The sequence below is a fragment of the Ictalurus punctatus genome, chromosome 1, assembly GCF_001660625.3.
Source record: "Ictalurus punctatus breed USDA103 chromosome 1, Coco_2.0, whole genome shotgun sequence".
NCBI classification, from domain to species: domain Eukaryota; kingdom Metazoa; phylum Chordata; class Actinopteri; order Siluriformes; family Ictaluridae; genus Ictalurus; species Ictalurus punctatus.
In genome coordinates, this window is record NC_030416.2 from 14,294,012 (window position 1) to 14,311,567 (window position 17,556).

The 17,556-nt window shown below is 39.0% G+C and overlaps 2 protein-coding genes across 3 annotated transcripts in view; one reads left to right on the top strand and one right to left on the bottom strand.

Annotated features, from left to right (window-relative positions):
• Positions 1-4,139, bottom strand: part of chn2 (chimerin 2) — a 46,903-nt gene extending 42,764 nt beyond the window's left edge. The window contains exons 1-2 of one of the 2 annotated variants that reach the window (XM_017471463.3): positions 3,595-4,139; positions 804-854 (exon numbers count right to left, since the gene is read on the bottom strand). In XM_017471463.3, coding sequence (XP_017326952.1) covers positions 804-854; positions 3,595-3,643 — 100 coding nt within the window. In that variant the 5' untranslated portion in view covers positions 3,644-4,139. The remainder of the gene's footprint in view (positions 1-803; positions 855-3,594) is intronic. The other variant, XM_017471473.3, reaches the window with a different exon arrangement.
• Positions 4,140-5,845: 1,706 nt separating this feature from the next.
• cpvl (carboxypeptidase vitellogenic like) lies at positions 5,846-16,190 on the top strand. The gene is made up of 13 exons (XM_017477530.2): positions 5,846-5,946; positions 6,365-6,558; positions 7,519-7,637; positions 9,646-9,760; positions 9,913-9,971; positions 10,162-10,241; positions 10,354-10,420; positions 10,608-10,730; positions 12,174-12,305; positions 12,449-12,547; positions 14,879-15,052; positions 15,220-15,402; positions 15,890-16,190. Exons 2-13 carry the CDS (start codon positions 6,378-6,380, stop codon positions 15,986-15,988), a joined length of 1,431 nt encoding a protein of 476 aa, XP_017333019.1. The 5' UTR covers positions 5,846-5,946; positions 6,365-6,377; the 3' UTR covers positions 15,989-16,190.
• The last annotated feature ends 1,366 nt before the right edge of the window (positions 16,191-17,556 follow it).

The window sequence follows — 17,556 nt, forward strand, 5'->3', positions numbered from 1 at the left end:
GGGAGGCCAAGAGGGCTTTTTTACTTGACTGCTTCTTTATGATGCTGGCTTAGCCACTCTACAGTCCAGAAATGGCTGGTGTATGTGATACACAAGCCCAAGGAATGATGCGCCTTTACAGAACCAAATGACTGGTTCAGCATCAACGCATACAATCTCTCATCATGTAGTAAAAACCCTCGTATTAAAGCACTTAACATTTGTGCAGTCTGACTCAGTGTCCTGACGTAGCTGTGCCCTTTAAAAACAAATAAAATAATAATAACTTCAAAACATATAGACTCCTTTCATGACGAAATCTGCAGCATGCAGCCAGCCTCTTGTTTGAAATGGACCGTGTACAACTTCACATCCCTCGTGAAAGTCAAGTACAACCATCTTGACAAAAAGGCATTCCAAGAAAATAATGACAGCCTTCTGAGGGAGTCTGGGAGCTTGGCAGAGGTGCGGCGGGCGACGTCTTGAAGATTGAGCTGAGGGCACAGCAATAATCACAGCCCTTGACACGCCACAGGCACAACAGACTTTGCTCTTCTCAAAGCCCACGGACACAGCGCCAATCTAGCGCTTTCACCAGCACACACAACATAATCTATTTGGGAATGCTCAGGGACCGCGGAGCCGTGCTGGCTTGGCTTGCGTCTCTCTTGGATTGGTCTGCAGGAGGAAATGTGATTCTGTGTGTGTGTGTGTGTGTGTGCGGAGGTGGGAGATTTCGAAGGGAGCATGGAGTGAATCTCAGTGTACACATCAAACCGAAAGTTGAGCCGAGGCCAGTGTGTGTGCGAACTCGGCTCACTCACGTTCATCTCCAGCAAAATGTTTTATCTCAGGCATGATTTCGTCCTGCACACCTGCAAAACAGATCAAAAGCACACACTCCTTCAGTATGGACGCTGTTCAAAAAGAGCAGACATTGGCACACCCATTGAGCAAGACCTTTGCTTTGACAGTGAATTCCTCGTTATCAGAACTCATTCCGCCGGTACCATCCCTCTGCTGTCCCAGAGCCTCCCTCTGCTTCTCTGCTGGACTGAGTCCAAGCTGGAGCCCAGTTCTGATCTTTCCCAATGTGTTTGAACACCTTAATGCTCATTCGCTCTTCACACACTATACGGCATTGTGACACTATACGTATACATCTTTAGTAAGGCTTTAGGCAACGTTACATCATTAAGCAACATGCAGTGGGCTAAACTTTATCTCTCCCAAGTTACATTACATCCAGTGCTAGTCAAAACAAGGCTTTTGTATCTAATTCCTATGCCATGTTCAATGTTAATAATAATCATTTACAATGCACCCATTGTACTGTACAAGTGTGCAGCAAGGTACTTAATTAGGGTTTGAAGCAGAGACATAAAGCACATGAGGCAGAAAATTGAAAGCCGTCCGGTTCTGTTCCCGGGTACGCAAAACTCCCAGCATTTACATAGAACAGAATAGAAAAAGTTCATGTGCGGCAACGATGAATTTTCTCACTAATATAAAAGGGATAATGGGAAATGTCGCTTAAGCGAATAAAGAAAAAAAAGCGGGTACAGCTCTTCAGATAATTGGCTATCGTGGGGTTCACGGCACAAGCTTTACTGACTCACTCATAGCAGGAAAGACGGACCTTCATTGCAGTTATTACCTGAAACATTTGCACCGATCTGCTTTCATGTTTAATAGACTGTGAACAAAGCACATCAGCTCTGCTCTGACAGATCTAATAAATGCATAGCTCTGCTCTGGCCTTAGAAATTAGCACCAGCACTAATGCCTCAGGTGAACCAATGAAAGCGTTTAGCACGCCGAAGATTTGACGCTGATGGCAGACCGGTAAAAAGCTGCAAGGTAATTACATGCTGTTAAACTTTTATAAACTCTTATCATGTATACATCTTCTCAGAGCTCTAAAAAGTGAGGATTACAGTGCATCCCTCTACCAATACAATACGAGAATGTAAATGAAACATTTTTGAACAGCTGTTTTTCCTCTTGTTCTTCTGTTGTCCTCCCAGAGACAATTAGTCCCTCCAGGATTCTGCGATCGCGGAAATGAACGCAAAATCAAGCAAACTCAGCAATATTCAGAGGCGCTCGCAATTTCTTTAAAATTACAGCAGCTTTTCAGCAGATTTTGGCCAAGACACGTCATGAGACATCATCAAAACGCGCATTCAGCCCAAGTCCTCTTCGATTTACGTGTGTCGAACGTAAGTACCGCTAAAAAGGTCTCATTTACCAACAACCACCACTGCGGAAGACAAATTTTGTCTAGTTGCGATTTCGCCAATTCGAGTCAATTCAAAATTTCCGCAAAATTTTTTGGGAAAAAAGCCACAGCAAAATCAAACATTTTTGGCCTCAACAATCACAATAAATAAATAAAATAAAAAATGACACAAAATCCTGTATGGACTGATTGAGGACTGATACTGGCCTGAAACAATTTGACATGTTTTGTCATTTGAACCACAGAGGTATTTCATACTGTGAACACCTGCGATGTAAGCGCACACCAAACATCTTGCATGGGAGAATATGACACAACTTGTCTTAAAGTCAGTTACTTGTCATATCACCATCCCACCTCTGCTGTTTCACATAGATGGGCGTGCACAAAACTGATACGCTGTCATCAGTATAAGGTGTCACACAATGCTCAAAGCCCTGATATCGATATCATACAAAAGAAAGCAAAAAACAAACAAACATGAAAACGAAAGAAATAAATGAATAGGATCTCCAGGATGCAATGACATTATATTACACCGTCATGATCCAGCATGCATTTAAAAAAAAAAAAAAAATTAGTCTATTATTATTAGTAATAGTGATACTGTAAACAAAGTGAACTGTCAGTGACAGCTGTCAAAATGGCATGATTTCAGCACCTGCCGTTTGGCTTCATACCAAATCAACCAGCAGGGAGTGAACCTTAACATTTTGGTCTAAAAAGAGTTCTCTTTTAAAACCTAAATAAGGATGTTCCGAGCACAATCTTTACAAGCAGCAATCTGTGGCTGCTCTAACAGCAAGGCGTGCACCTCTCAGTCACGCATGTCAGTCCAGCACGAGCTCATTACTGTACAGCTCGAGCCAAAACTACCTTCATACCCAGTGTGTCAGAATAGCTCCAAACCGCACAGTTACAGGCTACTCAATAGTATTTCAAAAAATAGTCCAAAAATAATAGCCTACACCAAGTGTAGTGTAGCACTATGCGCTTTTTGCGTCGTAGCCTATGGTTTAGTTATGAATGTGAATCGACGCGCTCTGACAGCACACTGACTTTGTAACTTTAAACAATATACAGCCTTGATTTTTCTTTCAAAGCCTGGATCCAAGTGAAATCATGAAACGTGGAAATCTGGTGAATGACACACCTCAGCGTGCTCAGTCCTGCTTTAATGAGTGACTAATAACATTTTAGAGAAGAAGAAGGAGAAAAAAGCCAAACCCACATTAGCTTGCACTAACAGCCACCAAACAAATACCTTCTCTGGTCAACTAAACGGAAGCGTATTTATCATTGAATAAATGATGGGGGGATGAAATATAACCGATATGTTTCTAGCCAACAGACTGAGCAGTAATGTTACTCACCGGAGGACACGGAGGAACCTGACAGACTGGAGTTACTCGAGGCTGCCATCTCACTTACTCACTCTCGCCTTCGATTAAGATGCGCTCACAACATCTGATCAGGTCGTCCATCTCAGCCTGTCACCTTTTTCAACCTGTCCTCTCTCTCTCTCTCTCTCTCTCTCACACACACACACACACACCAACGCCAGACGCAGCTCCAGACGACTGTCACAAGTCTCGCGGATCAGCTGGGAGCTGCCAGGCGCTGCCGCATTCTGTGCGGCTCCTACCGTGGAGTAAAAATAGTCAGTACGCGCGAGTGTCAAATATTGAATTAAATGTATACATATATATATATATATATATATATATATATATATATATATATGTATATATAGTTGTCAGCTCCTCAGTGGGGGAAAGAAAAAGGGCTGAAAAAGAGGTAAAACTTGAAACGTTCCGTGTCATGTCATGTTTTCGCCACGCTGCAAAAGAGCATTTATTACTGTACAGGTTCCATGTGCCTCTTCTGAGCTCGCAGTCAACACGCTCTTCCGCGGTATCCGCCTTCTTAAAGTGCGAGCGCTGTGCGTTTCGGGAACGCGCGCGCTCCGCGCATGCGCTGTAAGTGGCGCGTGACAGCACCGTTGCCGACAGGTTATATTGTTAAATTGGCAATTGAGAAATATTAGGCAGGATAATTCAACCTATTTTATTTATTTATTTATTTTTTGCAGAATGGCAGGGCGCGTTATCTTGATGAAAGAGGTAGGCCACGGACATTAGGGAATACCGTTGCCGTGGAAGGGTGTACTTGGTCTGCAACAAGGTTTAAGTAGGTGGCGCTTATAAAGTAACATCCACATGAATGCCAGGACACAAGGTTTCCCAGGAGAACACTGGCCAGAGCATCACACTGCCTCCACCAGGTTGCCTTCTTGCAGTAGTACATCCTGGTGCCATTTCTTCACCAGATAAGTGATAAAAGACGCACCCGACCGTCCACAAGATGTGAAAGGCAACATGATTCATCAGATCAGACCATCTTCTTCCATTGGTCCATGGTCCAGTTCTGATGCTCATGTACCCATTGTAGGTGCTTTCGGAGGTGGACAGGGGTCATCATGGGCACGCTGACCAGTCTGCAGCTATGCAGCAAGCTGTGATGCACTGTGTGTTCTTACACCTTTCTATTATAACCAGCATTAATTTTTTAACAGTACCTCTTCTGTGGGATCAGACCTGTCGGGCTAGCCTTCGCTCCCCAAGGGTGTCAATGAGCCTTGGGTGTCAATGACCCTGTTGCCGGTTCACCGGTTGTCCTTCCTTGGATCACTTTTGGTAGGTAACCTACTACCCACTACATACCAGGAACACCCCACAAGACCTGCAGTTCTGGAGATGCTCAGACCAGTCGTCTAGCCATCACAATCTGGCCCTTGTCAGAGTCACTCAGATCCTTACACTTACCCATTTTTCATGCTTCCAACACATCACCTTTGAGAACTGACTTGCTGTCTAATATATTTCATTGTAATGACAAGTGCTATTGTCTCAAGTGCCAAACAAGTGCCATTGTAATGAGATAATCAATGTTTTTCACTTCACCTGACAGTGGTTTTAATGTTACGCCTAATGTATTAAACTAAGTGTTCTTTTCTAATGCCAGACATCGCATCTATTGAAATAGCTCAAATATGTAGCTAGGCAGTAAGTGAAATTTTAGTTCATTACATTGAATGACATGCTATACAACAAAAAAAAATCTTCTAATAGTTTCAGATAAGTAATAAAAGTTATATTTCACATATAACATGAACATACTTAATTTCATCAGTTCAAACTAGTTTTTTTTAATACTTGAGTACAACTTTTTTGTTGTTTTTTTAGTGCTTTCACTTGACTACATTTTACTGCTGGATACTTCCAGTAAGATTTTGACATATTATCTATGCTATATTACTTAAGTATAATGCCTCAGCACTTATTGAAATATATGACTGGCCATATATTCGGATTATAATCTTTTTTCTGTCCTTCTTGTTTTCCTGGGTGTACAAATCTTGAACATATTGTTTTATATCTTAACTTATATTTATATGTACCTATTCTTAGTCAAAATAAGAAAATAAAGGCTTAATTTGTCACACCACGTACTTATAAATAAATACGTGTGTTTATTACCGTGAGCATAATTAGAAAAGGGAGTGTTTCAGGGACGTTTAGCCTTGACGTTAAACAGTAAGCAACGATCACATGATACGAGGCGCTACTAAATCACGTGACTAATCACGTGACTAACCACGTGACTCCAGTTTTAGAGCTAGTAGCGACCGAGTCACCCTGAGTGGTGCACTATCAGCACCTAAGGTAGGTGCTTTTATTCGTTTTGTAATTAAAGTGCATTCGTAAATGATTTAATTATGAATTAGTTTAAATATAATGGCCTGGTTTCTCTGGGGTGAGAGTCAATCTGATGTCTTAATCGGGCTAGTGGGAGAATACACTTAGCTAAATCATTTCATACTAAAACTAAACTAAGTTTCAGCTTCTGAAATATTTCATGTTTATGTTTTCATCTCTCCGATTTCATTTAAACTCTACGCAGGTTATATAGCCGAGTACTTGATACAAAGTATTTGAGATACAGCTCATATAATGTGTCAGATCCTCTGGCCAGCTCTCACAGGCTCGGTCATGTTCAGTGATTCAGACTGATGGGTGATAATAGTAGGAAACACAACTCCTTTGGTAATGTGTTTAAATAATAGTGTGTCGAATTTCATAGTTAAAGCTTCAGAATGGCGAAGGGATTGTTCCTTGCTGTGCTCCTTGCTGTGTGTTTGGAGGCAGTGAGGTCCAGGGGCTGCTCTTCATTCTTCTGTGGAAAATCTCTGCGTGTGAGTGGAGGATCTGATGGACAAGACCCTGGAAAACCTCTCTTCCTCAGTCCATACCTGGAACAAGGCAAGATAGATGAAGGTACGTGTTTGACACGATGCATTTTGACTGAACACAGCTATGTGTATGTATTTTATTCAAGATCCAAGACGAGCTCTTTGTAGGCCTTTCCCTACCGCAGCTGATGGCTTAAAAGATGCCGGACGAATGTGAAAGTCAAGGTTATAGGTTCAAGATGGTGCTCAGTTTGCTCTGCTGTTTATAGGCACAGACTTCGTGAGGTCACGTGTGCTGGACAAAGGGAAGTGAAACGCAAGGAGAAGCATTTTTTATCCCATAGTCTGTGTTGCTCAAAGCCAGTGATGCTAACTTAAAATCCATACTGAAAGTTAATAGCCTATTGTGTTCTTTAATGAGTGCACAATAATAATAATGATGATGATGATGATGATGATTCAGGGCTACTGTGTATGTTCTATAAACCTGGAGATTTTGGACAAGTTTCAGGATTATAACCCAAGTCTATTCATTATGACCTACTACCATGGCCTAGGGCAGACAGTTTAACTACCCACAAGCTACTGTATATTTCTTCCTTTCTTTTCTCTCTTTTCTCTCTTTGCCAATCAGACTTGCTCATCAGTTGTGATTTTTTTTTTTTTTTTTTTTTTAAACAGGAAAAGTGGAATCATTAAAGGTTAAAGTGGATAGTTCACTAAAACAAGGAAAATTCTGTAATCAGTTACTCACCCTCATGTCATTCCAAACCCATAAGACTTTCGTTCATCTTCAGAACACAAATGAGGACATTTTTTAATGAAACCTGGGAGATTTGTCCCTCCATTTACAGTCCATGTAACCAAAACGTTCAAGCAGCAAAAAGTTCATAACGGCATCGTAAAAGTAATATTATTACTTATACTTGTTCTCCATGCTTTTATTTGGAGTTTTTTGGATGTGGAAAGCCTCCTTGGCTAAGATGGGGGAGAATGGTTTGTCTTCCACTGAAAAATAACCACATTTTATCATCTTGGCTTACAGCTAGACAGCTGAGCTTGGTGGGCCCTCTACCTGGTGCTAATGTAAAGAGTTACTCTGGCTATCTCACAGTTAACAAAAGCTACAACAGTAACCTCTTCTTCTGGTTCTTTCCTGCACAGGTAAGACTGTAAATTCAATACACATCCCAGCATTAAGAGATGTTTTTCTTGTAAAGTTAGATTCATGGAATTACATTTACAACTTTATAACAGCTTGAATGATCAGAACTGTGGCATTTAGCTGCCCTACCTTTCAGAATTAGAGTGATTAAGGTGCAATTTGTTACATTACACTTACAGATATATACATTATGTAAAGTAAAGATAAGACATTTTTGACAAGTGTCTTACACAGGAACCTGTGTGTGTGTGTGTGTGTGTGTGTGTGTGTGTGTGTAATTAATAAAACCTTTGTACAGCACTTAAACAGCATTTTGCCTGTCCTAGTGTATATAATCATTAAAATGCAATTAATTAAAAAAACAATTATGTTAATCCATTTAACCTCTTCTGCTGTGGGACACTATCTTTTAGTGTCCCACAGAATCCACTTAACCCTGTCCCTCACCTCTATGAAATATTTTGTATATTTAACAAAAGGAACATGTTCAACAAAAAGTTGCATCATCTGCGTTTCCTGAATATTCAGGGAACTGGGACACAGGAAGGTGGTTTCTTTAGTTTTTTTAAAAAAAATTTTTATTGGGGTTGCTGGAATTTTAAGCAGGATGCATGTGACATGCTCTATCTATCCACCCACCCAATCTCACGTGGTCCAAAGCAGGTTGCCTGACCGTTTGTAATTTTCTTCATTTTGTTTTGAGTCATTTGAGTGACTATTTTTGTATTTGTTAATTTTTATAATTTGTTATGCTTATATTACATCCGTTCATTTCTCAAAATGCATGAAAAAAAAAGTAGTAAGTAAAGCCCTAGCTCTGTAACCAGTGGAATTGCAAACTCAAAATTTTTGCAGCAGAATGCTACTATAGAGGACTTATTTCTTAGTTCAGGTTCATATCTGGTCGCCCAGCAGAGATGTTCAACCTGAACATGAGGGGGAAGTTGTTAAACAATTGCACTCTCACTCCCATAAAAAAAGAGAAGTCTCAATCATGAAATGTTCTGCATGCACGCTATATATTTCAAGGTACCCCCTAGAAAAATGAAGACCGAGACTCAAACACCTCCCATTGTAAATTGACCCTAATATTTGAATGTGAGCAATCTTGAGTTGGACTTAAGTTCTAAGTCTAAGGAACATGAATGTGCAAACTCTTACCTTGGATTGTACTCTAGAGATCATCCTGAGCCGAGATATTTCCATAAACAATACGTAAATATCTTGGGAGATCATCCTGAGCCAGGAGAGATCATCCAGAGTGGAGATGTTTCCGTAAACAGCTGTATAACCAAAATTAGTTGTGTGTCATGACATAAAGATGGCGGTTATACTGAAACCAAGTAAAAAAAAAAAAAAAAAAAAACACCAAAAAAGGTTTTGCAATGCCAATTACTTGGACAATCAATCAAAAAATAAATAAATTTTAAAGCAACTACCTTTTAAAATTATTGGACCACTTAAGATGGAATAACCCTATATATTGAAATAGTAGTATTAACTTTCAAGGTAACTTTTACCCAAATTGTAGATTGAAGTAAATGACTAATATCCCTATGCCATTAGCAGGGATGTTAGTTAACCATATTTTGTGTATTTGCCAATTATATGCTTGAAATCCCAACCCTGTTACTCATTTCAGAGTGAAATGCATCCATTGCCAGCAGAAAAAAAAAAAAGAAAGAAAAGAAATATTGTTGCTTGAGATGCAGGCAAAAATTATTTTTACATGGTTAAATGCAGGTTTTCTTTGATTCAATATTGAAAAATGACCAAATAAAGTTTCACTTTTAAGGCAAAGGCAGAAATGGCACCCCAATCATGGACCCACGCTTTAAATGCTTCTTTTGATGTTTGTTCTTTCTTATCAATCCAAAACTAATGTTATAGCTCAACATATGTGTACACCACATTTATTATTATTATTATTTATTTATTTTTAACGCTTTATAAATAATGCAGTATGAGTGGTGTTGTTTTTCCACTGATGTGAGTTTCTATGTGCAGATAAAACCAGAGAGTGCTCCTGTGCTGCTGTGGCTGCAGGGTGGCCCTGGAGGCACGTCCATGTTCGGCCTTTTTGTGGAACATGGGCCTTACTTTGTCTATAAGAATCTTACATGTGAGTATATATCGTCTATTGAACATTATTGGTTGGTGCTGTTGAATTTATGAAGTGTGCCCTATATAAACTCCATGATCTATAAATTCCATGACTATGGTATTCTAGTGTTTTGGTTCACACATAATGAATATCCTTCTGTCTGTTCCAAGTGGGCTACAGGGAATTTCCCTGGACCTCCACATACTCAGTTCTGTACATTGACAACCCAGTAAGTTATTACACTTCTCTGGTTTTGACTCAAGCTCCATTGCACATCTGATGTTTGTTATTGGTTATTGTTTTTAGATGATTGTCAAATTAAATGAGCATATTAAAATAACTCACTTGCAGCGTATATATATATAATTAACCCTAACCCTCTGTCTGTGACCTCTGAGTAATTATGCACACTCCATTAGGTGGGTACTGGATGGAGTTTCACTGATGATGATAAAGGCTTTGCCACAAACCAGGATGATGTTGGCAGAGACCTGTACAAGTAAGCTGGCCAGGATTTTTTTTCTGTATTATAAAATAAGGCTTTTCTGTCCAGATTCCTGTTGTTGGGCTTTTTTTTTTTTAACGTGTTTGCTGTTTTTGCTGCATTGCAGTGCACTGGTACAGTTTTTCCAGCTTTTTAGTGAGTTTCAGCCCAATGAGTTCTATGCCACAGGAGAGGTGAGTGGGAAGGCAGCACTTTTCTTCTCTCATCCACTCAATCACAGTGATAACAGAGTACACTCAATGCTTTAGGCAATCACATGGGTAGCTTCACTGCTTGTATTTAATATCATGAGGAATATACAGTACTTTTTTTTTTTGCCACAGGATAACAGTTCTCAAAATCATTTCCTTTGTGGTGCAGTCCTATGCAGGGAAGTATGTTCCAGCGATTGGCTACTACATCCACAAGAATAATCCTTCTGCCAAAGTGAAGATCAATTTCAAGGGAATGGCTATTGGAGATGGTCTGTGTGATCCTGAGACAGTGAGTGGACAGAGGATTGGTCTTTAATGCTAATGACATGTTAAGGACCTGTGTGAGTGTAAGAGAGAAACCTATTTCTAGTCAAATCACTTACACTCCAAGTTACTACGTCCAAGTCTTGAGTAGGTAGCTCTCAAGTGCAAGTTGAGGAAAAGTAAATTCAAACCTCACATCCATGTCAAGTCTATAAGCTGCACACCTGTTTACATATCATGAAAAGTGTAGACTGTTTTTTTCCAAAAAAAACCCTCCCCTCTGAGTTTGTTCACTATTCACTATATAATGTACTATTTGAACTATAGTCATTTTGTTGTGGAGTTCACAATATTATTACCCATAGGTCCAATATACATTATACAACATCATATACAACATGATACATTAAGAGCCAGGGGGGTGTAAACTTTTGAACAGGATGATTGGTGTACATTGTTATTTTGGCTTCTGGGAAACATGTAAATATCTTATGTAGCTTCTGAAGGGCAGTTATAAATGGGGAAAAAAAACATCAGATATTTAAACAAAATAACAATTTATACCAATCATCTTGTTCAAAAGTTTACATCCCCCTGGCTCTTAATATATCGTGTTGCCTTCTTGAGAATCAATGAACGTTTTACACTTTTTTGTAATAGTTGTGTACGAGTCCCTCAGTTGTTCCGAGTGTGAAAAGATAGATCTCAACATGATATAGTCACTGATGGAAAGGGGTCCCATATGTAGAACATGCTGAAAAAGCAAATGCTGTGCAGGACTGAAGAAATGTGGGCAATTTAACTGCTCAGAACAAACAAGGGACTCATGAACAACTATCACAAAACAAAAAAAAAGTCGTTGATCATCCAGGTAACAGCATAGAGTATTAACAACCAAGCGAATGTAAACTTTTGAACTGGTTCATTTGTGTAAATTTCGTTATTATTTTGTCTTGTGGACTATATGTACACATCTGGTATGTGAAACAGCTTATTCAGGGAAGAACTAAATAAAATAATTTTTTTTTAAAAACATGCAATTTTTTATGATCGATCTTTTTATTATTTTTTTTCAATTATTAACATTTTGCAGATTCTACAAAGTGCATGTAAACGTATGACCTCAATGGTACAAATGATGCAGAGTAACTGCGTGCTAAAATATGCCAATACATTTTATTTACTTATTTGAGGTCAACATGAGCTTTGTCAGGATGGATACCAGTGCAGCCAACTTTATATGTATGTCTAAAACTGGCAAGTACATGCTAGTGGTGTATTTAATACAGAAATTTACAAGTTGAAGGTTACAGTCTGATTTTTAGTCTGGTGTCTGCATTTCTGTTGCTATATACCGTACATATAGTGATCAGTGTAGAACAATCTGTGTAGTAAACTGTGAAGGTGTGAGAGTGGGTGTGATTTCAGACACAGCACTCTATTCTAATATGTGGTTTCTCTTTGTCAGATGTTAGGAGGCGTTGCAGATTTCCTGTTTGAAACTGGCATGGTGGACGAGCTTCAGAAGCAGTATGTGAAGCAGCAGACAGATGCTTGTGTCGGATTCATCCAGCAGGAGAAATGGATAGAAGCCTTCCAGGTGTGCTTCCTACTATCTTTTTCTAGTCAGCTTGTCTTGTGCTAAAAATGATAGCTGAACTGTTTTTATAATTAGAAAATGGTGTATTTGATTGTACATTGTTGCTTTTTCGTGCGTAATAAAGTGCTTTCTGTTTCTGTTAGGTTTTTGACGCCTTAATGAATGGAGACCTTGTTCCTTATCCATCATTCTTCCAGAATGCCACTGGATGCACAAACTACTATAACTATATGCAGTGTCAGGTACCGAGACACTCCGACCCTGGCTTTATACCTTCATGCTTTGAGAAATTAACCAAATTGATTCACAAATGTCAAGGGGAGGTATCAGTGAAGTATTTAAGGTACCCTTGCCATCAAAATTATTCAACCCCCATTGCAAATCAGGTTTATTGTCGAAATTTACAGACTTTCAGCTGTTTGCAATGAACAAATTAAACAAAAGCGATTGAAATAGTTCAACACACCGAATGCTTCAAGTGGTTTCCCCAAATTCAACTGAAAATGCAACTTATAATGACTTCTCCAGTCTCCAATATTATTCAACACTTTCATGGTAAGCATCTTTAGTACTTAGTAGAGCACCCTTTAGCTGTTATGACCTGCTGCAAGCGAGTTGCATAGCCAGACACCAGCTTCTGGCAGCGTTCCTGAGGAATCTTAACCCATTCCCCATGAGAAATGGCCTCCAGTTCAGTAATATTCTTGGGTTTGCGTGCTGCAACCGCCTTCTTCAAATCCCACCAGAGATTTTCTATGGGGTTCAAGTCAGTTGACTGTGATGGCCCTGTAGAATGTTCCAGGACTTCTTCTGCAATGAAGCCTTGGTGGAATTTGACGTATGCTTGGGATCATTGTCCTGTTTGAAGGTCCAATGACACCCAAGCTTCAGCTTCCTCACAGACAGCATGACGTTTTCTCCTAGGATTTCCTGATACTTCAATGAAGCCATCTTGCCTTCTGTATGCTGCAGGTTTCCAGTGCCAGAGGATGCAAAGCAGCCCCAGAGCATCACTGAGCCACCACCATGCTTGACTGTGGACAGAGTGTTCTTTCTTCATTCTTCTTCCTCTAGACATACCGCTGATCCATCACGCAGGAAAGTTCCAGTTTTGTTTCATTGCTCCATAGAACAGAATCCCAAAACTTCTGTGACTTATTTATATGATTTTGAAGCGACTTTTCTCCTGCTTTTGGGTCAGTAGTGTTGTACATCTTGGAGTTCTGGCATGGAAACCTTCTGCGTTTAGTACATGCCTTACTGTACTCAATGAAACCTCAGTGCTGTTACCACCAAGTCTTGCTGGAGGTCTTTTCAGTCACTCAAGGGTTTTTCCACATCCTGCCTTCTCAGAGATCTGGTTGCAGCCATTAATGGCTTCCTTTTTCTGCCCCATCCAGGCAGTGTAGGCTCAACAAACCCCTAGCCAGTTCAGGTATTTCATGTGTTCCAGCTCAAGCACACCTGGTGCAACTAATGAAGCCCTTGATTAGTTACATCAGGTGTGCTTGAGACAACACCTGTTTTGCATATTGGTGCTGTTGTGAGGGATTTTATTCAGGGGGTTGAATCATTTTGAGACTGGAGAAGTCATTAAGTTGCATTTTCAGAATTTGGGGAAACGTCTTGAAGCATTCGTTGTGTTGAACAAATCACACAATAGCTATTGAATTAGTTCAACAGCTGAAAGTCTGTAAATTTTGACAATAAACCTGATTTTCAATGAGGGTTGAATAATTTTGATTGCAACTGTATAACTATTCCATAACACTGGGCTCTTTATTGAAACGTAAACCCTTTTGTGTCACTTGAACACTTTTAGAAATAAGGTGTATATACATTTGAATACAACAGTTTGCACACCCTTACTTTGAAATGACACCAATAAGACATTTCATGTTAGTTAAGTTGGAGTGTGGTGTATATTGAGAGATTAATACTGAAACGACCAAAATAATTAAAAAAAAAATGTTAACAAAATTAATATATAATAATTACTTATATAATAATTTGTTCTTGATAGCTGTTGTTTGTTTAATGTTGTCTAATGAACTCTAAGCCTGACTGCTGGCAGCAAACTACTCCAGAGGTTGAATCTGTTTAGAACTTTTCATGCCTTAAAAACGATTAACAGAATAAACATGTGGACAGCTTCAAGTCAGTAAATACCCGAAAGAGGTGCATTCAAATAAATTAACCAGAGCATGCCAGTGGGGCTGCATATTTTCAAGTTGCTGCAATATTCATGCCATGTAATAGGATTTTAAAATAGGAAAATAAATGTATTTAGAATTGTTTCCTGATGCTTTAAAATAGACATACATGTATAATTTTATTAGTTCAGAAATTAAGGGGGATGCACACTTGCATTTTAGTGTCAAGACATTATTTTTATGTTCTTTGCACGCTACTGGGACAATCCCTGTATTGGAAGGGTGGTTTAAAAATTGTATGAATGAAGACGGTATTTCTGTATTTGCACGTATTCAGTAGTATTGTTGTATTGCGTGTTGATGTTGGTGCAATTACTTTTCCCACAGTGTGTGAATAGTTGTGCTGTGTTTCCTGAACAGGAGCCTGAGGATCAGGATTACTTTAGCAAGTTTGTTACGCTGTCCACAGTCAGAAAGTCCATCCATGTAGGAAACCTGACATTTCACAGTGGCTCTGAGGTGGAGAAACATCTTCTCCAGGATGTCATGAAGTCCATCAAACCCTGGCTAGGTGTCCTCATGGACAACTACAGGGTGAGAAGATGTAGAACTATAGTGTTCTTAGTACACACTGAGCCACCAAGTAGTGCTCTTTGCTTCTGTAATTGGGCCAATGATTGTAATAATCCTGACTTCCTTTTAATGGCTTATAGTCTCCAGTTCATTATAATTCACTGCAGTGTATCACTGTTTGTGTGTAGGTGCTGATGTACAGTGGGCAGCTGGATGTGATCGTGGCAGCTCCACTTACTGAAAGGTTCCTACCCACAGTGAACTGGACTGGGAAAGATGCGTATAAAGAAGCTAAGCGCTTCTATTGGAAGTTGCAGCCCAGTGACACAGAGGTAGCTGGATATATCCGGCAAGTGGAACAGTTCTACCAGGTAAGCACTTTTTTCTTTCTTTCTTTCTTTCTTTCTTTCTTTATTTTTTACAGAAATTCGGATGTGGATTTAGATCCAGAGGCGACCGTGGCAAGCAAGATCTGCCTTAGATAATATGTCACCAGATAGTGGAATTATAAGTCATTTCAGTATACAGGTGTAGAAGAGTAAATGCAAACAGTACTGTGTTGACAGGATGTTCAGTATGAGTATGTTGGGATGAGCACAGGGCAGTTTTTGTGATTCCAGCAATTCTTTAGAAGGTACAAATCGCAGTATTCAGGTGAGATTATCCGAAGAAGTAAGGGTATGTCTTGGGTATAAACTGATTTTATTTATTGGCACAAATTTAGGTTAACACAATACAACAAGCAGTACAATTCCATGTGTTGAATTGACTCATCCTTGTACTTTCCCTGTCGTTTTTGGATACTGATTATATATTTGAGACTCTGAAATACTATTCTTCTTTTTCTTCTATTTTAAGGTAATTATTAGAGGTGGGGGACATATTTTGCCTTACGACCAACCAGCAAGATCCTTTGACATGATAGACAGGTTCCTGTCTACGAAAGGGTTTGCCTGATGCTATCTATATGACATTAAAACATCCTAATCACCTGCTCTGGATTCATTCTTTCAGCCATGACTGGTTATTCATGAACCACTAAATGAATCTGAACACTTTGTGTCCTTGACCATTTAACAATTCTGTAAATCAGTATACTAAAGGGATATAGATTGTTTGTTCTTGTGAATCAGTTTTTGATTAAAATGGTTTTTAAATATTTTTGTCTACTGTATTGTGTTCATTTTATTTCTTCTCCTGAGTGGAGTTCGGACCAGAGATTGATGTAGAGTCTCTCGCTGATACAAAGCGACGTTGGTGAATTGCAGAACATCTGTGGAGTCGTATGTACTTTATCAAGTTTGTGTAACTATCCTTTTGCTGTATTGAAAAAGACATCATGGAGGAAGCACAATATTAGTTTCCACCCTCCAAAACTGGTAGCCTGGAAGTGGATGAGAATTGGCATCAATAATAATTGGATTTTAAAAAAAAATAAAAATAAAAGGAAGACAGGCAAATGCCTTCATATAAGTCAATAATGAACTTTTTCATAATATCTGTTACCCAGAAGAGGGTGGGTTCCCTTCTGAGTCGGGTTCCTCTCAAGGTTTCTTCCTCTTAAAACACCTTAGGGAGTTTTTCCTTGCCACCATCACCACTCAGTGGCTTGCTCAGTTGGGATAAATTCGCACCTTTAATATCTGTATACCATGTTGATATTTCTGTAAAGCTGCTTAGAGACAATGTCTATTGTAAAAAGCGCTATACAAATAAAATTGAATTGAAATCCCCTGCTTTTTGATGCGAACCAATATTATGAATATTTTTCAGTACAGAACAATTGCAACGTTTTACTGTTAAAGGATTGTCTGCTATTGTGATGCCATCTAGTGGTTCAGGTGTAACTCAATATGACCTTTTTAAAATAGGTAAAGGATTAATGTTTTTATAGAATTATTTGTTTCCCTTCTCATTCTAACTCCATAATTTTGTTCACAGTTTTGATACAAATGACCTGGACACTGAGGTTAGATATGTTGCGACTCTAATCTGTGTTTTAGTAAAACGGTCAGAAATGTGTGCAATCCTATGAATATATTGATTACATAGTAACATTACAGGGTGATTAAAAAAAAATAATGTTAACATGTACAGTTTACAATTTTATTTACAGTTTTTGGCACACGAATGGAGACGCTTTATAGCGATGAAGTTAAATTTTACAGTCTATATCATTAATAACGTAATCTCTTTTTGTGTATAGTGTTTCCACTACAATGTTGGTGTTTTAGTGTCATGCAGGTGTTAACATTTTATTCTTTGTAAATCATCCTGTATTTCTAACATTACTCTTATATTTTAGGGTTATAACCTGTAACCTTACACCTATGCAACTGTTATTAGTGCCTCTATGACCTCCTTAATGGACCATGTTCTTTAATGCAGTGTTTTCCCTGCTGAGCAATTAAATGCCAAGTACATCATCGCACCAGTTCTCAATAATTTTTGTAGCCAGGGACCTTTAACTGTAACCAAATGTCACAGACCTCCTCAGAACATCATCCAACTATTCAAATATCAAT

Excerpts from the sequence above, each read along its gene's own strand:
- cpvl (XM_017477530.2), top strand. The coding sequence starts at position 6,378 with ATGGCGAAGGGATTGTTCCTTGCTGTGCTCCTTGCTGTGTGTTTGGAG. Across the intron at positions 9,761-9,912 it reads TGTCTATAAGAATCTTACAT|TGGGCTACAGGGAATTTCCC; the intron begins GTGAGTATATAT and ends GTCTGTTCCAAG. Across the intron at positions 12,548-14,878 it reads ATAACTATATGCAGTGTCAG|GAGCCTGAGGATCAGGATTA; the intron begins GTACCGAGACAC and ends TTTCCTGAACAG.